The sequence below is a fragment of the Plecotus auritus genome (genome assembly GCF_963455305.1).
Source record: "Plecotus auritus genome assembly, chromosome: 15".
Lineage (NCBI taxonomy): Eukaryota > Metazoa > Chordata > Mammalia > Chiroptera > Vespertilionidae > Plecotus > Plecotus auritus.
The window spans coordinates 8,209,993-8,237,956 of record NC_137781.1 but is presented as its reverse complement, the minus strand read 5'-3'; the positions used below and the strand labels follow the sequence as shown (position 1 = coordinate 8,237,956).

Genomic DNA, 27,964 nt, shown 5'->3' with positions numbered 1-27,964 from the left:
GGGAGGAGAGGGAGAAAGGGAAGGAAAACGGGAGATATCTGTAATACTATCAATAATAAAAAATATATTAAAACTAGCCCGGCTGGCGTGGCTCAGTGGTTGAGCGTCGACCTATGAACCCAGAGGTCACCGTTCGATTTCCAGTCAAGACGCATGCCCAGGTTGTGGACTCAATCTCCAGTGTGGGGCGTGCAGGAGGCAGCCGATCAATGGTTCTCTCTCATCATGGATGTTTCTCTCTCTCTCTCCCTCTCCCTGAAATCAATAAAAATATATTTTTTTAAAAAAAAGAAAACCATTTCAGTACCTAACCACTCAGCTGACAACACACTGAGTCCATCTGACACATGGCCCTCGTCTGCGTCCACATGGGACACACTGTCTCTGTCCGGTGACCTCCCCTCTTTTACATGCTTTTCTTTCATTCCCTGACCCCTACTATGGTGTCTCTTCCGCTTACCCTCACAGTCGCACCTCCCCACAACACTGTTCACTCCCCTCTGTGGGAGTGAATGCATCAACCCTTACAGGCCATCATGTCCAAGTCAAGTCTAGTTTTGAATGTATTAATTCAATGGATGCCATTCAAGTTTGGGACTTGAGTTCTCCACTAGTCCCAATGTCTGCCATTGCAAAGAGAAAGGGCAGACGCAATAACTTACTGTTCACCTACTTGACCTTCACCTTCATCGATCCTGTGGCTAAGTCACCCCTGACGGTCTTCTTTGGGAAGTGTTCCCATCTGTGTTTCAAAGCACTTTGAAAATGGCTTTGTCTCCTGTTCTGTTTCACTCAATTTCATAGCTTCTCTGTATTTTTAGAAGAATCTATCCCAGGCTCCCAAATCAATGAACACTGAATTAATCTCTTCCAGCTATTATTTGTAAGGCCTGTCTTTGTAAGTGAATACGGTGGAGCATTCTTTAAAAAGAAATGAGGCAAAGCAATGCAGATCCAAATATGTAATAAGAAACATTTATAACGTGACTTGCCGTGTTGATTGGTTTTAAAGGACTGTCACTCACAGGTTGTTCTTCAAACTGGTGGGACGTCATAGATGCATTCAGATCGCCACTTCCACAGAGCTTCTGAAAACAAAAAGATAACCCTGCTTTAAAAAAAAAAAAAAAAAAAGCAAAAGAATATCAACCCGCCCTAACTGGTTTGGTTCAGTGGATAGAGCATCAGCCTGTGGACTGAAGGGTCCCAGGTTCGATTCCGGTCAAAGGCATGTACCTTGGTTGCAGGCACATCCCCAGTAGGGGGTGTGCAGGAGGCAGCTAATCGATGTTTCTCTCTCATCGATGTTTCTGACTCTCTATCCCTCTCCATTCCTCTCTGAAAAAATCAATAAAATATATATATATATTTTTTTTTAGAAAAAGAATATCAACCCACAAGAAAATCCTATTCCGGGTCTTTCCCTTCGGGAATCTGTCATTTGCATACCCAGTTTCAGGTGTGTGGGCTCCCTCCCTGCGTGGCAAGTCCAGAGTGACTCAGTGAAGTCCCTCTGGCTGCGGCCTCTGCCATCTTAGTCACTGATCAGAGCATAGATAAGGCCCATCCGCTCTCCCACTGGCCGCTCCCCACCCCTAGTTCGCCATTTGTGGAGCAGGAGCAACAGGGCCATGTTACCAGGTCCCGCCCAGGTGGGCCTGTCTGGCCCCCAGCCATCAGCGGGAGCTGGCAGCTCAAGAACCCGAGAACCAAGCTTGCTAATTAGGTAGAAAGCATTTCAAAATGGGATGGGAAAGACCTTCCCCAGACCAGACCCTTTTGGGTCTAGCACCTGTACAACCAAAAAGTAGGAAACAGATGTTCTTTTTGTTGTTTTTTTTAATGCATTTTTATTGATTACAGAGAGGAAAGGAGAGGGGGAGAGAGAGAGAGAGAGAAACACCGATGATGAGAGAGAATCATGGATCAGCTGCCTCCTGCATGATCCCTACTGGGGATCAAACCCACAACCCGGGCATGTGCCCCGCCTGGGAATCGAACCCTGACCTCCTGGTTCATAGGTCGGTGAAGAACAATCTGTGAGTGACAGTCCTTTAAAACCAATAAACACGGCAAGTCCACACTGGCCAGGCTAAGGGATCCACATTGGAGTCACTAGAGCAGGGGTCCTCAGACTTTTTAAACAGGGGGTCAGTTCACTGTCCCTCAGACCGTGGGAGGGCAGGACTATAGTTTAAAAAAAACAACTATGAACAAATTCCTATGCGCACTGCGGGCCCGGGACGCGTCGGCTGCTAAGCAGGACAGGCAGCGGCACCCGGCGGGCCGGATCAATGTCCTCGGCGGGCCGCATGTGGCCCGCGGGCCGTAGTTTGAGGACGCCTGCGAGCATCCTGGCAGGAAAAGAGCCCTCACTCTCAACGTGGGGCTCGATCTGCTGGCGGAGAAGAAAGGAGGCAGGGGGCCTCTTTGCTAAACACCCCGACCCGGGGCCTTGGTCTCTCCTACCTGCGTTACATGTAAAAAGACACCCACGTGAGTTGGACAGGACTGTCTGAAGGTCATGTATGACGACAATCAGAACCTTATTCGATGTCAAAGAATTCACAGGCCTTTCACACCACACACACTTACTTCCCAGAAACTTCCAAATTCCTCTTCCGCCCGATTTTCAAAAGCAAACGAGGCCCAGCACGCCTCCACGCGCAGAGCCAGCAATACCTTCCCTGTCGAACCCTCTGAAGCCTGGACATCCCCGGAAGTGTCTCCAGTTTCATGAAATGAGTCACTGCTTCCCTTAACCAATCCCTCTGGGAGGCAATTTCACGAAAGCACCGGCACTGAGATCAGAATTCCTGTCTGAAGTGCGTGCTTCGTCCTGGCCAGTGTGGCCCAGTTGGTTGGGCTTCATCCCTTGGACCAGAAGGTTGCCGGTTCGATTCCTGCTCAGGGCACATGCCTGGGTTGCAGGCTTGATTCCCAGTAGGGGGAGTGTAGGAGGCAGCCGATCCATGATTCTCTCTCATCACTGATGTTCCTATCTCTCGCTTCCTCTCCCTTCCTCTCTCTCTAAAAATCAATAAACTACCCTAGCTGCTTTGGCTCAGTGGATAGAGTGTTGGCCTGCAGACTGAAGGGTCCCGGGTTCGATTCCAGTCAAGGGCACGTGCCCGGGTTGCGGGCTCATCCCCAGTAGGGGGTGGACAGGAGGCAGCCGATCAACGATTCTCTCTCTCATCATTGATGTTTCTATCTCTCTCCCTCTCTTTCCTCTCTGAAATCAATAAAAAATATATTCTTAAAAAAAAAAACAATAAACGATTCTTCTAAAAATAAAAATAAAATAAAGGACATGGTCATCAGCCGAGGATTGTGGGGGCCGGATATCTTCTGCTCTCAAATAGCACCACCCCTCAGGCTGGCCCACCGTCTCCATTCCCCCCAGTCAGCCTCCCTGTACTGGAGGACAATGTTCAGTAAGTGGCACAATCCGTCCACACAACCACCATCGCTTCTCTGGCATCACAAAGGAGCTCAGAGCTTTTCCTCAAACACGCAGTACGTCTCCCACTTACAACAACATGGAAATTAAAGGTGAAGTTTGACATTGATCCAGCATGACGGCTGGTTCTACTCGCGGAAAAGTCACAGAACTTAAAGTTATGGTTCCCACAGCCGCCGTAACTGTCACACACCCTATATACACGCCAAGGACGGGAAGCGGGCACCATAAAATGCCACACGGACACCGGACGGCCGAGCTACAGCCGCTGGGGGACCCATAACTGGGAATATTCCCTCCCCTCGGCACAGAGCCTCAGGTTCCACCGAGTAAAGGTTGCATGATTTCCATCTTCCTTGCAAACCTAGTAACTACATCAGTGAGTTTTGTTTAAAAAAAAAAAAAAAAAGGACAATTGATATTTTTCTCATCAGGAACCCCTGGTATCCCACTATCATTGGTGGGTTTTCTATGTTCTCAATAAGCATAATCACACACTCTGGATTTTTCACATTTTTACTGAAAAAAAAAAAAAAGGCACAGTGCCTGGCCGGTGTGGCTCAGTGGTTGAGTGTTGACCTATGAACCAGAAGGTCAGGGTTCAATTCTTGTTCAGGGTGCATGCCCGGGTTACGGGCTCCATCCCCAGTAGGAGGTGTGCAGGAGGCAGCCGATCCATGATTCTCTCTCATCATTGATGTTTCTATCTCTCCCTCTCTCTCCCCACCTCTCAAATCACAGCAGTATACACACATGAAAAAAAAAAATAAGCCAATTTTACTGTGTGGTTTTTTTTCAAATATATTTTTTACTGATTTCAGAGAGGAAGAGAGAAAGGGAGAGAGATGGAAACACCAATGATGAGAGAGAATCATGGATCGGCTGCCTCCTGCACACCCGCTACTGGGGATGGAGCCACAACCGGGGCATGTGCTCTGACTGGGAATAGAACCGTGACCTCTTTTCTTAAATGTTATATCTCAGAAGCGGTCTTTCCTAGCTTTTCTGTTAAAAACGGAACACCTCTCCCCAGCACTCCCAGTCTCCTTTCCTGCGTTCATTTTCCCCATTACGTTGATTGCTCTGCAAACATCTGCGGCCTGCCACCATTCCAAACAGGATCTTCCTGAAGAAGTGGGTTTTTGTCTGCTTTGTGGACGGCCGTGTCCCCAGGATCAGCACATAGTAGGTGCTCCCCAGCTGGGAAGAAGGGAGGAGAGCAGAAAAAAAGGAGCCAGGTCCTCCGAGGAGGGGACGTGGGATACGGCGGACACGCCTGTGGCCGGAACACCATGAGGTTGAGTGGTGATTTCTGAGCGAGAACAAAAATAGGCAAAGAACACGTGACTGATGTGGGGAGCGACTGACGCACTTGTCTCCTTCCGTGAGCTGCAGGCTGTCTCTTCTCTGCGGTTCGTCGTTTTGCGTCTCTGTGGTCACCAAACTGAGGCTCTGAGGTTGCCAAGCAGCTTCTAGAAATATCCCACTAGGGTTCTGTTCTCAACCGCGCGACTCATCCACGGACACGGGCGCCGAAGCTGCTCGTGGTTTAAAACGCCGACTGCCAAACAGAACGTGAGGGGAGGCCGTGTCCGTGGGAGATTACATGGGGAGGATGCAGAGGCAATGACCCTTCCGTTCATGATTATTCGTTATTGATCATGATGAAATGCACATTCAAACGCTACCGTTATCCCTGCTTTTATTTATTTTTTTTAATGTTTTTACGAATTTTAGAGAAAGAGGAAGAAGGGAGAGAGAGGGAAAGATATAGAATCATCAGTGATGAGAGAGAAACATCATTGATTGGCTGCCTCCTGCACGCACCTCTCCCCCTGGGGATCAGCCCTCAACCTGAGCACGTGCCCTGACCAGGAATCGAACCAGCAACCTCTTGGTGGGTGGGTGGATGCTCAACCATTGAGCTACACTGGCTGGGCTTTCCCTGCTTTTAAAAGGACACAGTGGACACAGAAAAATAAATGTCTCCTTTTGATAACCAACTTTGTTTTGATTGCCAGCTCTGGCTTCTGATTGGAGATTGTTAGTCTATCCAAGCCAAGAAGCCCCCCCCCCATTTTTTTCTCATCCTATATAATCAAAGCCTAATATGCAAATTTCCCCCTCAACCAGGAGTTCAACCAGGGGGCGGGGCCAGCCGGCCAACTGCCCTCGCCCCCTCCCCCCACAGCCGGCAGCCACTAGGGACCCTACCGATGCATGAATTATGTGCACTGGGCCTCTAGTTTAGTTCCTAAGGAACAAGAAGCGAAGATTCGCGTAGGTCCATTATTCAACCTGTTACCTCCTTCCTACTGACCTAGTTTAATAACTTAATTTACATTTTGATTAGTGAAAACACACATATTTCCCATTTATAGGTACAGTAAAAATCATAAAAGTATTACAGAAAGGATTTTGTCAGTGTTAATGGCAATGAAAAACAGAGTTAAGTCATTTAATGGGTGGTGGTGTCTTAGTATAGTAACGCTTCCAAATGAATCGAACCACATCCTCGGAAGAGCCACGATGCCATTCCCCAATTAAAGGGAAATACACGGCCCCGGCTGGTGTGCTGCGCGGTTAGAGCATCCGACTGTGCAAGGAAAGGTCACGGGTTCCAGTCAAGGGCATGTACCTGGGTTGCAGGCTTGTTCCCAGGCCCTGGTGGGAGTGTGTGCAGGAGGCAACCCATCGATGTGCCTCTCTCACACCCATGTTCCTCTCTCTCTCTCCCATCTTCCCTCTCACTCTCTCTAAAAGTCAATGGAGCCGAAACCGGTTTGGCTCAGTGGATAAGAGTGTCGGCCTGTGGACTGAAGGGTCCCGGGTTCGATTCCGGTCAAGGGCATGTACCTTGGTTGCAGGCACATCCCCAGTAGGAGGTGTGCAGGAGGCAGCTGATCGATGTTTCTCTCTCATCGATGTTTCTAGCTCTCTATCCCTCTCTCTTCCTCTCTGTAAAATATCAATAAAATATATTAAAGAATTAAAAAAATAAATAAATAAATAAAAGTCAATGGAAAAAATATCCTCCAGTGAGGATAAAAAAATATTAACATAAAGGGAAATATATGACATAGTTAATAGGCTTTGGTTCCAAACATAAAATAAAAAATCCCAGCGGAATAACCAGTTTTCTCTGCAGTTACCACACTGACCAGGAATACACCGAAAATGTAACCCCTTTCCTCAACACTGCAACCTACTTCTGTGCCGTTAATGGAGGAATTTTTCAAAATCTGATTAAACAGATCATCAAATCATGACTTAATAATCTGGTGATTATACTTAAACTCCTCAGAGAAATATAAGATTTGTCTCATACTTCTACTTGGCTGTTTTAGCTTATTGAAATACTAAAGCTTTGTAAAATCACTATATTGATAAGAATTTGTTTCCTTTAGTTCTTTCTGCTTGCTTGTTCTAGAGAATGCATGTGAAGTTGCCCACAGGTCACACAACACACACATACACACACACACGTGTGTACATGTGAATGAAACAGAAGAGAATTCAAACTCCTTGGAAGTCAAAGGGAAACATACATCCAGACATTTCTGGGGAGCAGTAATACGCATGTTTTATCTATGTTAGGACGAGGCAATGGTGTGAAGAGAGAGAGAGAGGGACAGACAGACACACACTTAGCAAATTTAGAGGAACAGCTATGCTCTCACTTCCTTTGCCAGGAGATGGAAAAAAGGAAAACTCATCCAATAGGGCTTTTAATGCCTTAAAGTGTCCGAGAAAGGGTTTTCGTAATCGTTTCAAAATACACAGAGGTCAACCCGAAAACTGATGGGAACAGTTGGTGCAATCAATACACCACTCATTTACATTCTTGTAAAGGACACTGTCTCCATCCAAGCTAACCACGGAAATCACTCCTAATCCGGTTTGCCAAGGGCACTGGGTGCAATGAAAAGAGGGAAAAAGCACGCAGACAATAGTGCGGTGAAGGCTGGGGGTGAGGGTGGGGGGGTGCAGGGACCGGGGGCGGGCCAGGAGGGGTCCATGGGGGGAAAAAGGGGACATACGTAATACTTTCACCAAGAAAAATAACTTTATAAGTAAGCAAATATAAAAATAGATAAATAAATTAAATTAAAAATAAAAATAGCCTGGCTGGCCTGGCTCCATGGTTGAGCATCGACTTGTGAACCAGGCAGTCACGGTTCGATTCCCGGTCAGGGCACATGCCTGGATCTCAGGCTCGAACCCCAGTGGGAGGGGGGGTGCAGGAGGCAGCTGAGCCATGATTCTCTCTCCTCATGGATGCTTCTCTCTCTCTCTCCCTCTCCCTTCCTCTCAGAAACCAATAAAAATATATAAGCATAACCAAGGGATACAAGACACTGGGGGGTGGGGGCAGGTAAAGGCATGTACTGGGGGGGAGGGGAGGTCGGGGGGGGGGAGGTCAATGGGGAAAAAAAAAGGAGACATATGTACTACTATTTGTAATACTTCAAACAATAAAATAAAATAAAATAAATAAAATAAAATAAAATAAATAAAATAAAATAAAATAAAATAATAAAATAAAATAAAATAAAATAAAATAAATAAAATAAAATAAAATAAATAAAATAATAAAATAAAATAAAATTAAATTAAATTAAATTAAATTAAATTAAAATAAAATAAAATAAAATAAAATAATTTTTAAAGAAAAGAAAACTATAAAAAAAAAGAAACCAATAAAAATATTTTTGAGAATTAAATAAACAGAAATAAGTGAGAAGAAAAGAAGCAACGGGACGGACGGTGCCAGCCCGGCCTCACCTCTGGCTCCTCCGGAGCATCCTCTCCCGGGGGCGCCTTCTGCAGCAGATCAAAGAGGCCGTTGCTGGAAGCCCTCCAGTCGGCGGGCGGGGCGAAGGTCTCCTCGGGGTCCGCACCCCCTGCGTGCAGGGGGCCTGCCTCTTCCTGGCTCCAGCACGGCTCTTCTTCCGACGGCTTCAAGGCGCTGCTGCAGCTCGTGGGCGCGATCCCTGCCGTGGACAGGCTGCTGGGCACGGAGGTGTAGGATGACTGGGCCCCGGAGTACGGCCCGCCCTCCGGGGTCAAGGCCTGAGCCTCCAGGAGGTCAGGGACCGAGAGGCTGAGGCGGCGATCCAGGCGATGCCGCTCCAGTAAGCCTAGGGGTTTGTCTGGGTGCTTCTTCACCTTCTTTTTGCTCAGGTTGAGCAGCAAAGGCCTGGTCCGCTGTTTGAAGGAGCCCCAGACCGAGGGTTTATCCAGATCCATGGCTGCATGAAGACCCCAGAGGTGGCTCCGTGAAAGAGACGGCCGTCCCTGCAAAGCTCAGTGACTCCTAGAAAACAGAACAGGAGGAGAAGGGACGTGAAACGTCTGTGTGGCGTCAGGGCCCAGGAAAGCGGGCAAGGTGACTCAGAAATTGTACTCTTTCCAGTAAGTGATCGAGATGGAAGCATCTGATGGGTCACACCTACAGAGATCAGGAAAAGCTTAAAGAACTGAATTTTTAAAGACTTTTTTTAAATTGAAGAAGTTATAGTTAAAGCAATGAATGAAATGATTAGGTTGAAACACGCACGCACACACACACACACACACACACACACACGCACGCACACACGTAAATGCTTCATAGGAAGATGGCTTATTTCACTCAGCAAAACGCCCTCCGAGTTCATACATGCTGTTGCAAATGGAAGTGTTCCCTTCTTGTTCATGGGTATGTAATATTCCACTGTATATATATGGGAGGGCAAAAGCAGGCTTACAGTTGTGAGTATGCAAAACACAGAGTTTATTCTCGTATTTATTAACTATTGTATTCTTTTCCATACGAACAAGTGTAAACCTACTTTTCCCACCCAGAATATGTAACACATTTTCTTTACCCATTCATCCCTCGATGGACGTTTAGGTTGTTTCTGCGTCTTGGCCACTGTGAATAAAGCTGCAATGGACAAGGGCGTGCAGATATCACTTGGAGATACTGAGCTCATTTCCTTTGGATAAAAACTCAGAAAAGGGGGAGCTGGATTATACGGTATATATACTTTTAATTTTTTAATTTTTTTTAATCCTCACCTGAGGCTATTTTTCCGTTGATTTTTAGAGAGAGTGGAAGCTAGAGGGAAAGACAGAGAGAAATACTGATGTGAAAGAAACACATGGATTAGCTGCCTCCTGTACAAACCCCGACCAGGGCCCGGGCCGGGGAGGAGCCTGCAACCGAGGTACATGCCCTTGACCGGAATCGAACCGGGGACCCTTTGGTCCACAGGCTGATGCTCTATCCACTGAGCCAAACCGGCGAGGGCTACTTGTTAATATTTTAAGGAAACCCCTTACTGTTTTCCCTAATAACCATGCCATTTTACATTCCCACCAACAGCGTACAAAAGGGTTCTCTATTCTCCTCACCCATCAGCACTGGAAGGAGGATCTCTCTACAGAACAAGACACCTACACCACCCGGTGTTCACTCACCGAGGGAAAGTGAGCATCCCGCTCCTTCAAGCCGCCAAGGGCAGAACAAGGTCCTTCCAGGAAGCCGCCCCCGGCCAGGGCGCCTAATGGAAGATTCGATTCGCATGGTTCGGACCCAGACATCCTCCCGGCTGGCTGCTCGCAATCGGCCAAATGGGAGAAGGAGAAAGCTTTTCAATACCAGCCCACGTTTCTGACTGAATGTGGACCACAACCACCACCTGAGCAAGAAACCCAAGGAAGGGGCGGGGTCGGGGAATAACCACAGCTTAAGTTACGTGCATTGGAGTTTTTCCATGACACAGACTCCTGTGATTTATTTATTGGTCTATGTCAGCCGTGGGCAAACTACGGCCCGCGGGCCGGATCCGGCCCGTTCGGCTGTTCTATCCGGCCCACGGAGCCGAAACAGCGGAGGGTTCTCTTGCTCTCCCCTCCGCTCCTTTACTTTGAATTTATATTAGTTCACACAAACACTCCATCCATGCTTTTGTTCTGGCCCTCCGGTGCAGTTTAAGAACCCATTGTGGCCCTCGAGTCAAAAAGTTTGCCCACCCCTGGTATGTTCTGATGTTTACCATTTCCTTCTACACCCTTGGCGTTTCATTGGCTATACTTTTTTAAAATTCTCGACATGGAGAATGAGATACTGATTGTCAGACGGTATTATTTTCTTACTTACGAATTTAATGCTATAAATTTCCCTCTAAGAACTGAGTGTGCTGCACCCTGCAACTTTTGATATGTTGTATTTTCATTACCATTTAATTAAAAATATTTCTACCTTGCCCTAGCTGGTTTGACTCTGTGGACAGAGTGTCAGCCTGCAGACTGAAGGGTCCTGGGTTCGATTCCAGTGAAAGGGCACATGCCTGGGTTGCGGGCTCACTCCCCAGTGGGGGGCGTGCAGGAGGCAGCCGATCAGTGATTCTCTCTCATCATTGATGTTTCTATCTCTCTTTCCCTCTCCCTTCCTCTCTGAAATCAATAAAGATATATTTTTTTAAAAATATTTCCACCTGGATGGTGTGGCTCAGTGGTTGAACGCCAACCTATGAACTAAGAAGTCATGGTTCAATTCCCAGTCAAGGGCACATGCCCAGATTGTGGGCTCGATCCCCATTAGGAGATGTGCAGGAGGCAGCCGGTCAGTGATTCTCTCTCATCACTTATGTTTCTATCTCTCTCTCCCTCTTCCTTGCTCTCTGAAATCAACAAAAATATATTTAAAAAATATATATTTCCTACATTTCATTTTGAATTCTATGGAACATACAGGATTTTTTTTTTGTAGTGCTTAATTTCTAAAACATATCGGATTTTCTAGTTATGTTTATGTTTTGACTTCTAACTTAAGCTCCTAAGGATTAAGTCAGGGAGGGAAAATCCCTGTTTTCATTCCTCTGCAGTTGGAGGCTTTTTAAAATATATATATTTTATTGATTTTTTTACAGAGAGGAAGGGAGAGGGATAGAGAGTTAGAAACATCGATGAGAGAGAAACATCGATCAGCTGCCTCCTTGCACACCTCCTACTGGGGATGTGCCCGCAACCAAGGTACATGCCCTTGACTGGAATCGAACCTGGGACCCTTCAGTCCGCAGCCCAACGCTCCATCCACTGAGCCACACCGGTTAGGGTTGGAGGCTTTTTTATGGCACAGCTTACAGTTAATTCTGCGGCTGTTGGGTTCTGTGCATGTCCATTAGTTAAAAACTGATTGACCGTGTCGATTAGATCTATGTTCTTCATCCTCCTCCTTGTTCTATCAGTGAAGAAAAGAGGACAGGTCCTGAGAAACAGCCGTGATTTCGAGTTGACAGAACTCAGTGAGGAGAATGAGAGGGAGGGAGGTGTCCGGATTGAGCCCAGCCCCACCGAAGAGCACTAGGGCCATTCGGCTCAGACGTCCCGTTTAAGGGGCTATTCTGAGCTCAGTGCTGGCTTCTTTGTGTTTGGGAAGTTCAAGTGGAGAAGCCGAGCTGGCAGCGGGGCACACGAGAGTGGAGCCACGAGGGAGGTCGGGTTTAGAGACAGACTTGGCAGAGACGGAGGCGTGGAAATACCGAGAAGAGCAGAAGACTGAAAGGACGGGAATGAGCTTGAAGGAACTCCAGCACTGCACTGTCTGCTCAAGTAGGATCAACTGGCAAAGGAGACTGAAACAACAGAAAACAACTACAACAGCTAGAGAGCGGGTGGGAAAAGCGGGGTGTCGCCTTAAAACACCAAAGCCGAAGGCAGAGGAAGGGCGTTGTGTGAAGGAAGTGGTCAAGAACATCACAAGCTTGCAGGTTAACTGCCATCAGTCCTGAGCCCACCGACGTGGTGCAACAGAGATGATTGGCGATCTTGGTAGGATCTGTTTTGGGGGCTTTCGGGGTAGAAAATCTGACTGAAATCGGTCCAAAGGGGAGGGGGAAGGAAGACATGGAGGCCACAGGTTAGATGACTTCCTAACAGTTGGACTGGAAGAGAAGATGGACGTAGGTTGCCCATGTTGAGGGATGATCATGGTTAGAGTTAGGCAGATGCCATACTCCGGATGCTAAAGGCACAAGCTTCAATTAATAACTATTTGACTGGCCCGGCTGGTGTGGCTCAGTGATTGAGCATCAACCTATGAACCAGGAGGTCACAGTTTGACTCCCAGTCCGGGCACATGCTAGGGTTGTGGGCTGGCTCCCCAGTGTGGGGCGTGCAGGAGGCAGCTGATCCATGATTCTCTCTCATCATGGATGTTTCTCTATCTCTCTCCCTTCCTCTCTGAAATCAATTTAAAAATACATTAAAAAAAAAGAAAATAATAATAAGTAATTGATTGAACTGCTACCCATCACTTGCCAACACACACACACACACACACACACACACACACACACTCTCTTCCTTGCTTCCTTTATCAGAATATGCATTATCTGCTGAGCAACTATAGACCCACGTTTTGCAAACCACACACGGTGCCATAAACAACCCCATGGATATACACCAAGTGGGAGAGAAGGTAATTCACTCCTTCCCCTAATTGCACTTAATGGCCCCACGGTGAACCACACACACAGAGCTCTTAACCAGTTCCTGCATCAGAGAGCAACTGCCAAACTTCAAACGTCCTGCCTGACGTTATCAGCACAGGTGAGGTTTCCCTGGGCAGGGATTATCTGCAGAAACAGAATGTCTGGAGTACCTTTAGGACATCGCCGGCAGAGGGATGGCGTGAGAGGATGATGTTAACTTCCCAGAAAAACCTGACCCCACATTGCAAAAGCTCTTTTAGGTTATTAAATGCAGCGAAAAGGTTAGACTAAAGACACACATCCTATATAATAAAAGGGTAATATGCAAATTGACCCTACCTGCAGAACGACCGGTCGCTATGACATGCACTGACCACCAGGGGGCAGACGCTCAACACAGGAGCTGCCCCCTGGTGGTCAGTGTGCTTCCACAGGGGGAGTGCCGTTCAGCCAGAAGCCGGCTCCCCATGTGGGACATCCCCCGAGGGGGGCTTCTGGGCTGCCAGAGGGATGTCTGACTGCCAGCTTAGGCCCAATCCCCCGGGGAGAGGGCCTAAGCTGGCAGGTGGACATCCCCCAAGGGGTCTCAAACTGCAAGAGGGTGCAGGCCGGGCTGAGGGATCGCCCCCCCCCCCCGAGTGCACGATTTCTGTGCACTTGGCCACTAGTTAATTTAGAACAAAGAGAACCTTATATACATCTCCCTACACAATGTCTGTTGTACACAAAAGAGCATAAATGTGTCATCCAACATTTATAAGGAAGATGGATGAGTGAGTGTTAAAATGGGACTCTTTTCTCCATTGAAACTATTTGTTTTGGACACACCACTTCCTTATTCCAAATTCTAAAACTACTCTATAACTGTCAGCTATCCGAGTTGGAACACAATTGTCCAGGACAGAGAATAACATAATATTCTTCAGGTAGAGCTGAGCCTGATGAGTCCTTGGCCTAATAAAGCAACTGCCTGTGGACTTGGGAATCTAACGGGGTCTGTGGAAAATACTCAGGTCGGATTCTGTCCGGAACTTGAAGAATATTAAAATGTGCTCGAGGAAAAACTAACATGAAATACTAGAAAACTGTCTACAGCAATGCATAATCACAAGCATCTGAGCCCAATAAATTCAATCTTTATGAAACTGCTCTTTTCCTTACAGAAGAAACACTGATCCCAGCAGGTGTGGCTCAGTGATTGGGTGTCGACCTATGAACCAGGAGGTCACGGTTCCATTCCCAGTCAGGGCACATACCAGGGTTATGGGCTCGATCCCCAGTAGAGGGCGTGCAGGAGGCAGGCGATCCATGATTCTCTCTCATCCTTGATGTTTCTCTCTCTCTCCCTCTCCCTTATTCTGTGAAATCAATAAAAATATTTAAAAAAAAAGAAAACAGTGAATATTCAAACTGAGACATCAGTGTTCAGTAAGTCTGTCTAAAGATATGACTCAAGCTATTCAAAGCTGTAGGAATAAATCTATGTTTTTATCTAAGATATTAATTACGCTTACGATTGAATTTCATCAGAACTTGAAAATTAGCAGAATTTGAAACCAAGACCAAATCATCATAATGCCGTCATTGAAAAGACGTGACTCCAGACAACCAGTGCTGTAGGGATACATCTGTGTTATTATCTGCCTCAACAATAACTATGCTTACAACTGCATTTGCAGAGAGCTTGAAGCTCAGCAGATTTTGAAACCAACCCCAAGCAAGCCTAATTGCTTCAACAGGAGACCTTTCAACGGGCACTTTACAAACAGCATTTGATCCTAAGAGAGGAAGACATGGCAATGTAGCTGGAGATATTAATAAAAATTTTAGCCCTGGCCAGTTTGCTCAATGGTTAGAGCACTGCCCCGCAGACCGAAGGGTCAAGGGTTCAATTCCCAGTTGAGGCACATACCCTGGTTGTAGGCTCAATCCCCGTCCCAGTCAGGGCACAAACAGAAGGCAACCAGTCGAAGTGTCTCTCGCACATCAGTGTTTCTCTCTCCCTCTCTCTCTCTCTCTCTCTCTCTCTCTCTCTCTCTCTCTCTCTCCCCTGCTCCTCCCTATCTTCCACTCTTTCTTCAAAGATCAATGGAAAAAATATCTTCAGGTGAGGATTAAAAAGAAAAACAAAAACGTTTTTATACTAATCCTATGTAATAAAGAGCTAATATGCTAATTAGATTGAATAGCAGAAGGACCATCCGGACGACCTTCTGGATGAAGCTGGGGCCGAGGCAGCCATGGCTGTGAGGGGCCGAGGCATGCATTTCGTGCATCGGGCCTCTAGTACCTTAATAATATTAATAACAGTGTTCCAAACGATCCCTGATTCAGTACTGAAAATCCGTCAACTAGACTTCTCTTAAATCCTAAAAGTAAAACGACCCATCACATCTATATAGAAAATGATGCCATATATGCATCTTTTAAAAATAATAGCAATTTTCTCAACGCTGGCTCCACGCAACGAAGTCCCTGAAGTCAGGGAGCATACATGCTGAAGGAGGAGATGGATAAACATTAGTACAAAAATACAAACAAATGGCAGAATACACACGTGCCGTCGTCTAAGTTGCTCAGGAAGAAATAGGAAGCCAGCAAAGGGCAGACAAGGTGGTCCTCTCCCCAACCCATCAGCCAATCACAGGTCGTTCTTAGCTACTCTGAGGGCCACAGGGAAGATTCACAGGAGAGACAGGTGGATCTTGGCCACGTGCTCTCAGAATCGTCCAGGTGAAACCTGGAGGGAGTGCATGTGTGTGTGTGTGTGTGTATGAGCACACACGTGTGTGTGCCTGCATGTCTGGCTAAAGAGATTTAAAGGTATTATCTAGCTTAACTGAAAGAAATCCTTGCAAAGAAACTCTGGACTGGAGATAATCCTAACAATGAAGAATGGGCAAACGTATTAGCGTGGTAATGATACTCCTAGAATGGGCTTTATTTCACCAACAATTAAGGGATTTAGAATGTTAGTGATGACATGCTTAATCACATTGCCTTAGTAAAAATGAGTGTTTGATTATTAATAAATTGGGTGAGAGCAAAAGGTTCTTAATAATCGTAATTGGTTTTTAAGTGTTTATATACTGTTCATTTCAGCTGCACCTCATCCTTCCTTTTTAAATCATCTTTATGAAGGCATAATTTACATACCCTAAAATTTACCCATTTTAAGGGTGCAAGGGAATAACAACTTGTAAATTTTCTGAGTTACGCAACCACCTCCACAGCCTACTTTTACAAGTCATCCTTCCCTTTCAACATCTTATTTAATGCAAATTAGAATGCATGTATTATATGCGTTCTGAGCTATGTATATGCCATCTCCTTGTAAATAAACGCATACACATACAAGTGCAGACAGGTGGGGATGTGCTTTTAAATATTTAATAATAGAGAAGCATGAACTAAAAGATGGGGTCTGTGGCTTTAGGAACGCAATCACAACATCCCCTCAAGTCCACGTGCCCCCTTACAGAAGCCACACTGTTCTCCGTTCCTTTATCTGCCGCTCTAGAGCTTTTGCTATCGTTATGGAAGACTCAATGCCGCCTTCTGCACTTGGAGCTGTGGGTATGTGGTCCCCGATAAAATCCGAGGGACAGCAAACACACGGCCCTTGTAGAGACAATTGTTTTGGCAATCATACTATCAGATGCGAGGAAGCCCCAGCAGCGTGAGTGCCTTGTGGCTAGACATGCAGACCTGAAGTTCAATGAGGTAACGCACAACCTCCAAGATTCTAGGCTGAACGACAGACACGCCGAGAAATGACAGATCAGCCTAAATAACTCAGTACCTATCCTCCTATATAATAAAAGCCTAATATGCAAATCGACCGAATGCTGGGACAACCTGCGGACCGACTGGTTGCTATGACGCTCACTGACCACCAGGGGGCAGACGCTCAACGCAGGAGCTGCCCCCATCCCACAAGCCCCAGGTGGCCAGGGCAGGTGCCAATGGGGGTACCCAGATCGCCCCGCTGGCCGCCGCATAGAGGGAGGCGACCGGCGGCAGCAGTGGGGCCTGCGAGTGGCAGCGCCAGGCCAGCCAAGGTGGGTGCCAGTGGGGGCTCCCCGGTCGCCCCATCAGTCACCCCACAGATTGGCCCTGATCGCTGGCCAGGCCTAGGGATGCTTCCTGTGCATGAATTTCGTGCACCAGGCCTCTAGTCAATAATAACCTTAAATGTAAACAGATTCAATGCTCCAATCAAAAGGCACTGGGCAGATGAATGGATACAGAAACATGACCCAATTATATGCTGTCTACAAGAGACCCACCTCAGAACAAAAGACACACACAGGATGAGAGGAAAGGGATGGAAAAAAATATTCCATGCAAATAGAAACAAACAAGAAAGCCTGGATAGCAATACTCACACCTGACAAAATAGACTTCAAAATGAAGGCCATCACAAGAGACAATAAAGGCACTACATAATACGACAGGCATCGATCCAACAAGAGGATATAACCCTGGTAAGCAGATATGCACCCAATAGAGGCACACCTAAATATATAAAAAAAACCTTCTAGAGGACTTTAACGGCGAGATTGACAACAATACAGTCATAATAGGGGACTTTAACATCCGTCTGACTTCACTGGATAGATCTTCCAGACAAAAACTTACCAAGGAAACAGAGACTCTAAAGGACACACTGGATCAGATGGATTTAATTGACATTTATAGAACATGTCACCCCAATGCAGCAGAATATACATTCTTCTCAAGTGCACATGGGTCATTCACAAAGATGGACCACATGTTAGGACACAAAACAAGTCTCTACAAGGTCAAGAAGACTGACATCATACCAAGCATCATCAGAGACCACAATGGAATGAAATTAGAAATCAACTACAGTTAAAAAACACTCAAAAACATTCAAACACATGGAGGCTAAACAGCATGTTAATAAATAACTAGAGGCCCAGTGCACAAAATGCGTGCACTCGGAGGGGTCCCTCAGCCCGGCCTGCACCCTCTCGCAGTCCGGGAGCTTTTGGGGGATGTCCGACTGACGGCTTAGGCCTGCTCCCCCTGGGCCCGGCTTCTGGCTGAGTGGCACTCCCCCTGTGGGATCACACTGACCAGCAAGGGGCAGCTCCTGCATTGAGTGTCTGCCCCCTGGTGGTCAGTGTGCATCATAGCAACCGGTCATTCTGTCCTTCGGTTAATTTGCCTGTATTTTATTACATAGTATGAGTGGGTTACCAGTGAGATCAAGAAAAATCAAAAACTTCCTGGAAACAAATGAAAATGAGCACACAACAACCCCAAATCTCTGGGACACAGCAAAAGCAGTGCTGAGAGGGAAGTTCATAGCACTACAGGCATACCTCAAAAAACAAGAAAAACTAATAATAAACTATTTAACCCTACAAAAGGGGGTGGGGGTGAAGGTGGGTTAGAAGAGGTCCATGGGGGAAAAAGGGGAACATCTGTAATACTTCCAATAATAACCATTTTTTTTAAAATGAAAGCCCTGGCCAGTATGGCTCACTGGATAGAGTGTCCGCCTGCGGACGGAAGGGTCCTGGGTTCAATTCCGGCCAAGGGCACATGCCAGAGTTCCAGGCTCGATGCCCAGCGGGGGGCGTGCAGGAGGCAGCCGACCCATGATTCTCTCTCATCATGGATGTTTCTATCTCGCTCTCCCGCTCCCTTCCTCTCTGACATCAATAAAAATGTATTTAAACAATAAAAAATAAAGCACAGATCAGCATCTCAGGCCTCTGAACATCAAGGGACCCCATGAAACAGCCAGAAAAACACGGCTGCTCCCAAAACAGCAGGCACACTTCCTAAGAGCAATTGCTTTTATCTCGAAGAGAGTGCGGATCAGGCCTTGCTTTTTGGGGACTCGTTGGAACTCCAGTTACACTGAGACTTCCTCTGTCCCTAGCCGCCTAGTTTAACAAGACCTCCTCTGCACCTTTTCCTATTTGAGAACTTGGCCCCTTAATTATTTTCCTTACCTTCTGGGGGAGAGTTTGTTGGTGGTGGTGGTGGTGCATAATAAAAGCCTCAAGTAAAATAAAAAGGAAAGTTGAATATGGGTAACTCAGTTGCTTACTATTGTGGGCTGATGTGCCGAACTCTGCCTGAAATACGTGTGAGTAAAGATTCAGCCCCAAACCCAAGGGCATATGGCATCCTGCCTGCTTCTGAAACACGCTTACGGTCACAAAGATTGAAGTCAGAGTCCATTTTGCACCACAAAGAAGAAGTAATAATCAAGATTTCTTTTTCCATAAAAATTCAGTTTGCAACCAATGGAACATAATACAAACCTTTGGCATATATGCTTTATGGAGCAGTAAACATATTAAATGCACACTAAATGGGACATTTAAACACTGCAGCTTGCCCTTTTCCCAGTTCGTTTTTGTTTTTTTTTGTTTGTTTGTTTTTATTTTAATATGTTTTATTGCTTTTTTACAGAGAGGAAGGGAGAGGGATAGAGAGCTAGAAACATCGATGAGAAAGAAACATCGATCAGCTGCCTCCTGCACACCTCCTACTGGGGATGTGCCCGCAACCAAGGTACATGCCCTTGACCGGAATCGAACCTGAGACCCTTCAGTCCGCAGGCCGACGCTCTATCCACTGAGCCACACCGGTTAGGGCCCCAGTTCGTTTTTATTGAGATACTACAAACCCATGAGTAGGCTGGGAGAGGGCCAGCACACCATGGGGTTTGCATAGAAAAGACTGGAACTCCCATTCCAACTGACCTAATGCGTCCTTTTAATTCCCATTTTTTTGCGTCTGTTTAATAATAGATGTAATATCGGTACCACAGTACAGGTGCATAATTTATAAGGAAATAATGTACACTCCCATTGGGTGTGCCTGCTGACTGGCTGTATTATGAAAAAAAGAATGGGGGACATTTCAAAAGCACAGGGCCCATTCAGCCCTTTAATCTGCTGGAAATATAATACTAACCTGCAATACTAAGAAAAGATGGTGTGTTTCCCCTCCAGGCAATGACTATTTTCAGAACCGCGTCTCTCCTTTCAGAAAGAAGTATCAGGGAATGAATATAATACACACCAGACAAGCTGAAATAGGCAAGATGCTTGTTTTTAGAAAAATTAAAAAAAAAATTGCAAGTGTGATTTAAACAGGGTTTTCGGTAAATACTGCCGTCACCTCCCCTAACGGGTGGTTCTCTTGGGGAACCCAGTAAGCATTCATTTCAACAAATGATCTCATTTGTCTCAAGTTTACTCTTAACATTTACAAACTGCAAGAGGGTGCTTCCCTCCAGCCCTTCCTTTAATTTGCATTTTCAACAGCAGACACAGAGGACTTCCTGTGCTCGCTCCCAGGTGAGGAGGCAAAGGTAGGAGAAAAAAAAGAAAAGATTTGCATCTCCTTTGAGAGCTGAGTCACTCACAATTAGAGCCAGATTCACACTCACACCATTAAAAGGAACCCCTGTATCTGGTGATCGGAAGCCGTGATTTAGCTGTGACATCATAAATAACACCCGGGGAATGGAAGCGCTGAGGGGAAAGGTTAATACGCAGAAATGACCATAAATATTCTTCAATTGGCAATGTTTCCAGAAAGGAAATGACTTTTCCTTTTTGGTGCTCCTGGCTCACCGTAGTTACTCCACCCACTGCTGCAGGCGCAAAACCTACAGGAGATAAGGTTGAGTTGGGCCTGATCTTTCACCAACTGGGCCAGTTCCTCTTCTGAATGAACTCCCAGGGTTGGCTTTCCACTGCCAAGGTTGGATCCCGGTCCAGGGCACATGCCCCGGTGGTGGGCTGGATCCCCAGTGGGGGGCGTGCAGGAGGCAGGCAATCCATGATTCTCTTTCATCATGGATGTTTCTCACTCTCCTCCCTCTCCCTTCCTCTCTGAAATCAATAAAAACCTATTAAACAAAAAAGAAAAAAAACTCAAAAGATACCTTTTGGAGGACAGTGTAATTATTGGTGCACTGAAGTGGGAAACAGCATGGAAAAGTACAAAGGTTAATGTATGCATGTATATAAGCATAACCAATGGATGCAAGACACGGAGGGGTAAGGGCATGTATGGGAGTGGGGTAGGGGGACAATGGGGGGGACATGGACACATGTAATACCTCAATCAATCCTATATAATAAAGAGGTAATATGCAAATTGGCTGTTACACCCTCACAAGATGGCTGCCTACGACCAGGTCGGCAGGGGGGTTAGTGAGGGACGACCAAACGACTGAACAAGCAGGCTGTGTGGGGTGACCAGGCCTGCAAGGGGGGCAGTTGGGGGCAACCAGGCCGGTGGGGGGGCAGTTAGGGGTGACCAGGCCCGCGGGGGTGGGGGCAGTTAAGATCGGGCCTAAACCAGTAGTCGGACATCCCCCGAGGGGTCCCGGATTGGAGAAGGTGCAGGCTGGGCTGAGGAGGACCCCTCCCGCCGTGCACGAATTTCGTGCACGGGGCCTCTAGAAATAAATAAATAAATAAATAAATAAATAAATAAATAAATAAATAAATAAGATAAAAAAATAATAATAAAGAAAGAAAAAAAGCAATGGATTTAGATATCCTATGAAGGAAGTACCGATAATACCCAGCAGCAATTAGAAAGGAACCACACGAACATCTAAATGCTACGAAGAAAGCATCTGTTGTCAGCGATCTGCCATCGAGGCATCCAAAGCTCTCACATCACCCCCTCTCCCCGCCCCTCCCCGCTGGCCCAGTCTCTGTGCGCACACGTGCAACCCTGATTCTACACTTTGAAACTGGAGCTATTGAAGGGGAAAGTAAACAGTGTCCTTCCGACCATAAAGAACCACGTTCCAAGCAGATGTTCATGTCAACCCTCCCATGAGCTAAAACACCGGATTTTTTTTTAAACTGCTGAAAAAAAAAAAAAGTTCGTTTTCCATCCTGGGATGTTAATGGTTATAACTGTACGAATATGGCAAATCAATCAGACCTGTGACAGAAAGTCAAGGAACTTTCGTACTGCTCATGTTTTTTATGAGTTAAAAAAAAACAACCTCATAAATAGTAATGAAGGAATAAAATACACAAAACCCATTCTCCTGAGGAACTCAGAGTCCAGTAGGATGAGAGAGAGCAAAGCAACCCCAGCACAGCACAGTGTGAGCCATGAGGTGTTATGAATGAGACCCTAATGGAGCACATAGTAGGTACATTAACCTAACATGATAAGATCCTAGACCAGGGAAGAAGCAAGCAGAATGGAGGTGTGGAGACCGATTGAGAAGGTGAATTATGTAATCTACTGATGATCTGTGTTGGGAGGGGAAGGGAGGGCAAAGGAACGTGTGTAAGGTTTCCAAATGGGAAGTGGGGAGGAAAAGCGAATAAGACTGAAGCATCCATCTTATATAAAAACTGCTGTTTGAAATTTTAACCCTGCTATTTTGGCTTCTTTAAACGCTTGTGTGCTTAAATAAGAAGGAAAATAAGACTAGTCCCATTCCAGAGAGGTCATAACCTATGCCCCAGACAGAGGTGTCAGTGCTGACACCAGGCCAGGCCTTGAGATACGGTCTCATGGCCCCATCCCAGCACGTAGGCCTTCTCTCCCAGAAGGCCCGGAAGTCTCCTTCCAAATGTGGGAGACGAAAGAGCTAGGGCAGTGGTCGGCCAACTCATTCGTCAACAGAGCCAAATATCAACAGGACAACGATTGACATTTCTTTGGAGAGCCTAATTTTTCAAACTTGAACTTCTTCTAATGCCACTTCTTCAAAATAGACTCGCCCAGGCCGTGGTATTTTGTGGAAGAGCCACACGCAAGGGACCAAAGAGCCGCGTGTGGCTCGCAAGCCGCAGTTTGCCAACCACTGAGCTAGGAAAAGTATAAATAGAAAAGGATTCCTCCATGTGGGGGGGTGGCCAGAATTTGAAAGGCACGTTTTTCTCTGGCCCTGCCCTTAATAAAACGTAACTCCCTTTCTCTAAGCATGGCTTGTTGTTTTCCCCCGGTCTTCTGTAACAAGACCAAAAACGCTGAGAGAGGAAGAAGTTCCAAAGAGGGCTCCATCATTTCAAACACTCCAGAGAAGGTGGCTGAGGAAGGCTGAGGCACATCCCTTGTTTTTGACTGTTGAGAGGGGAGTAGAGACCTTGGGGACCCCAGAAGCCAGAATGCAGGGCGCAGGGGAAGCAGGAAAATAAGATAGGACAAGAGACACCCTTTCAAGCAGCTTTGCTCTGAAGAGGACAGCGCCGTATGCCAGCGGACATACAATAGATAGTACCATTTGACTGAGGTGGGTTAAATTTTCAACAGCAAACTCACAAACTTTAAGTAGAAGCTGTAAATATATATATAAGATTCAGATTTCAATGTCAGATCCCTCAAAAACAATCTCACAATTGCCTTTCCCCTGGGTATTATAGTTTTCATGTCATATTTCGATGGCGGGCAAGTCTACCTAGTTAGAAGAGACGCTGGCCTTAGATTATAGGTCCAAAACTTTGGAATTAGAAAAGATGTAAGTTTTGTTTGTTTTTACTTTCAGAGACAAGAAACTAAACAAGAGACATGAATGGAAAAATTATGGTTTACATTTCCCTGCTCTGTGGCACCCAGGGCAGTGATCGGCTCTTAGTAGAGGCCTAATTAACATTCATTAAATGGAACTAAAGGTCAAATGGCTAATGAGGATAGATACCCGGCTGGAATCTAGATATTTTGACTCTCCAGGAAACACTTTTCAGTGACAACTCAAAAAGGTGTGCCTTGCCCTAACCGGTGTGGCTCAGTGGATAGAGCGTCGGCCTGGGGACTGAAGGGTCCTGGGTTCGATTCCGGTCAAGGGCATGTACCTTGGTTGTGGGCACATCCCCAGTAGGGGGTGTACAGGAGGCAGCTGATTGATGTTTCTCTCTCATTGATGTTTCTAACTCTCTGTCCCTCTCCCTTCCTCTCTGTAAAAAAATCAATAAAATATACATATTTTTTTTAAAAGGTGTGCCTTGCACTTGCAAAAACTTAAAAAAAAAAGAAATTATTCTCAATGTCATTAATCATTAGGAAAATGCAAATCAAAACCACAATGACATACCACCAGACGCTCGTTAGAATGGTCCCTATGGGAAAAAAAAAAAAAAAAGTGTTGCCCAACCAGAGTGGCTCAGTGGTTGAGCGTCAGCCTATGAACCAGGAGGTCACGGTTCAATTCCCAGTGAGGGCACATGCCTGGGTTGCGGGCTCGATCCCCAGTGTGGGGCGTGCAGGAGGCAGCCTATCCATGATTCTCTCTCACCATTGATGTTTCTATTTCTCTCTCTCCTTCCCTTCCCCTCGAAAATCAATGAAAAAAAATATATAGCCCTGACCAGTTTGGCTCAGTGGATGGTGCATCGGCCTGCTAACTGAAGGGTCCCGGGTTCAATTCCGGTCAAGGGCATGTACGTTGGTTGCGGGCACATCCCCAGTGGGAGGTGTGCAGGAGGCAGCTGATCGATGTTTCTAACTCTCTATCCCTCTCCCTTCCTCTCTGTAAAAAATCAATAAAATAAAAAATAAAATAAAAATAAAAAAGTAAAAAATATATATATTTTTTAAAGTGTTGGTGCTCTGGAATCCTTGAGCAGTGTTGGTGGAGTGAAAATGCACTATGGAAAACAGTACAATGGTTCCTCCAAAAACATAGAATTACCCTATGTTTCAGCAATTCCACTTCTGGGTGTATACCCCCCCCCCCAAAAAAAAAGTGAAAGCAGGGACTCACCGAGGTATCTGTGCACCCATGTCTGTCAACCAAACAGAATTCCTCCAAGGGCCACTATTTTCAATCATTTCCCAAAGCCATGCTTTTCATGCCCTTATAGAAATATCAACGGACGGCTTCTCATTTGGATCAGATACTTGCTAAAACCTGACCGTGGGGACATTTCCTACTGCTGCTCGCTCTACACGTAACTGACACCGACTCACACTGAACGATACAAGGGGGGTAGCTTTTATTCCCCAGAACAGATCATTTCTGTGCTAAAATCGGGGGGGGGGGGGGGGGAGGAGGCTGTGCTGTCCATTTTGCTGTCTTAGCCCTTTCATGCGGAATTCTATAAAAAAGCCTAAAAACCAAAATGTATTATTCCAGGCCACTTTTCTCTTAATTCTATGACGGTTCCCTGAGCGATGTCTTTTTGCACAGCTCATGACATTTAACACAGAGACCCTCACCGAGCAAATAAGAGGGAACACGCACAGCTCTCGTCTCCATAGTCAGGTACCAATTCACTTCGATACATTTCCTGTGAAGGTTACTCCATGGTGTCAGCTCTTCCGAGAGCCCAGTGATCTGCCTTAATGTGTTTTCAGATGCAGAGCAGTTTAGAGAAAATCCATACAAAAATACACAGCCCACTGGCTCCGGTGCTAACTCCCAATACAAGCTCACGGGGTGAAATATGAAATCATTCCAGGTGAGGAACAGAATGTCTTGCAGTTTGCACGAGGCGACAATTGGGTTCATGCAAACCACAAATGCACGCCTAGGCTAGGAGATTGAAGACAGAATGCTCACTATTCAGTGGTATATTTGTAGAGGTATACGCACACCTCATAAAGGGAAACATAGATATATGCACACATCATAAAGGGAATTGTAGATATACACACACACATCGTAAAAGGAAATCTGAACCACTAAACCCCATTAATGCTGCCATTAAAATTTAAATCTCTGATGCTGGATAGTGACCTGGAAAATGATTTATGATATAACTAGAGGCCTGGTGCATGAAAATTCATGCACTGGAGACTGGAGGGGGGGGTCCCTCAGCCTGGCCTGCCCCTTCTCACAGTCGGGAGCCCTCAGGGGCGGAAGGTGACCCGGCGATCAGGGGAAGGTGATGCTCCCATCACACCTCTGCTGCTGCCACTGCCGGCAGCGCAAGCCTCGGCCGGCCCTGGTTACCTGAGCCTCGGGCGGCCCTGGGCGGCTGGGCAGCCGCCATCCGAGGTTCGCCTGTGCCTTTGGCCTGCCTGCCACCCCGGTGGGGCTGAGGGGACTGGGCGCCACCATCTTGTGGCTGTGGGTGCCGCCATCTTTGAGGGTGTGGCAGTCCATTAGCATATTCCCTCCTTACTGGCTGTCGCGCTGCCATCTTTGTGATGACATGAGGGTCAATTAGCATATTCCCTCTTTATTAGAAAGGATTGTACATGGAAGACACACAAACTACACAATGGCACCTACGCTATGCTTAAAGTCTATGAAGTTATGTGTAAGGATGGACTAGAATATAAGGAACATGGAAAGCCTTTTCTTTTTTTTCTTTTAAATATATTTTTATTGATTTCAGAGGGAGGGAGAGAGAAAAAGAGAGAGAGAGGGGGATAAAGAGAAACATCAACGATGAGACAGAATCATTGACTGGCTGCCTCCTGCACGTCCCACACCGGGAATCAAGCCTGTGCCCTGACTGGGAATCGAACCGTGACCTCCTGGTTCATAGGTCGAAGGTGCTCAACCACTGAGCCCCACCAGCCAGGCTGGAAACACTTTTCACGGTCGTTTTTTCAAGGCAGAGGATATTTGAATTTTTTCTAAATGTTTTATTTCTGTTCCCTTTAATACTGACACCATGTGTTTGGGTTAACACACAGCCATAAAAATCAAGGTAAGGTGTGCAGTGGTATTTTCTGTTTGTGTATGCTTTCCTCCAGCAGGAAGGAAAAATCCCATACAAGGTATTCTTGGATGAAACCAGGTTTCCGATGGCCAGCTCAGCTCCATTCGGACAGCTACCTGCAGAGTCCTTACGGCCAAGGATCGGGAGGCTCAGTGGGAAGCGTGGCGCTCTCAGCGTTGAGTATGGGCTCCGGGCTTCCGGAGAGAATTCCCAAATGAACCTCCCCCAGTTTTCTACCGTCTCTCATGCCATGCAGACCAGCTAGGGAGAGACTCGGAGAGATCAGAACTATCTGAACACAGCTCCCCACTGAGCTAAAACACCGCCCCATGAAGTTTTTAAACAGGAAGAAGCATTAGGTTCTGTGAAGACAGGCAAGCATGACACCTTCTAGTTCATTAAGGCCAAAACGAAGGGTTTCAAGCCTGGGACGCACAGAGCAGCGGCTGGACCCCGAGGATTCAGAGACTTTCCTGGAATTTCCGTTGGAATGGGTCTCGGAAACCGTCTAGCCTTAGGTCTAAACACCTTCACTGGGAACCTGGACAGAGCAGGATGGTTCAAATGAGATGTTCCGTGGCTTGGAATGGAACAGTAAGGGGGGGAAAGGTAAAATTCAACGGGGCGACCCCCGTACAGGCGACTCGGCTTCTCTGAGCCTCAGTGTTCCTTTCTATCCAATGGGGATGAGTTTACCTAGAAGGTTCCTGAGAGAACCAGGAATGACTCAGTGATTGAGGACTCTGAGCTCATGGTGATAAAGCTAGACACTGACCCAGGCTGGAAGCTGGGGAGGAAACAGTTAATAAGCCGAAACCGGTTTGGCTCAGTGGATAGAGCGTCGGCCTGCGGACTGAAGGGTCCTGGGTTCGATTCCGGTCAAGGGCATGTACCTGGGTTGCGGGCACATCCCCAGTAGGAGGTGTGCAGGAGGCAGCTGATTGATGTTTCTCTCTCATCGATGTTTCTAACTCTCTATCTCTCTCCTTCCTCTCTGTAAAAAATCAATAAAATATATTTAAAAAAAATAATAAATAAATAAATAAATAAATACCTGAACCCCAATCTGGGCCACACCTATGTGTTCACACTTTTTTAAAAAAAATATTTTATTGATTTTTTCCGGAGAGGAAGGGAGAGAGATAGAGAGTTAGAAACATCGATGAGAGAGAAACATCGATCAGCTGCCTCCTGCACACCCCCTATTGGGGATGTGCCCGCAACCAAGGTACATGCCCTTGACCGGAATCGAACCCGGGACCCTTCAGTCCCCAGGCCGACGCTCTATCCACTGAGCCAAACCGGTTAGGGCTGTTCACACTTTTTATGTCACATAAACAGTTCATGATGTTTAAAAACAATTCATCATTGGG

At 46.4% G+C, this 27,964-nt stretch overlaps 1 protein-coding gene across 3 annotated transcripts in view; it reads right to left on the bottom strand.

The window, feature by feature from the left end:
- The window catches only part of MCTP2 (multiple C2 and transmembrane domain containing 2), a gene marked incomplete at its 5' end in the record, with an annotated part of 124,303 nt that extends 115,590 nt beyond the window's left edge, over positions 1-8,713 (bottom strand). For all 3 annotated transcript variants that reach the window (XM_080651715.1, XM_080651716.1, XM_080651717.1), the window contains 2 exons: positions 1,026-1,088; positions 8,249-8,713. In XM_080651715.1, the coding sequence (XP_080507841.1) occupies positions 1,026-1,088; positions 8,249-8,713 (528 nt within the window). The remainder of the gene's footprint in view (positions 1-1,025; positions 1,089-8,248) is intronic.
- Positions 8,714-27,964: the final 19,251 nt, after the last annotated feature.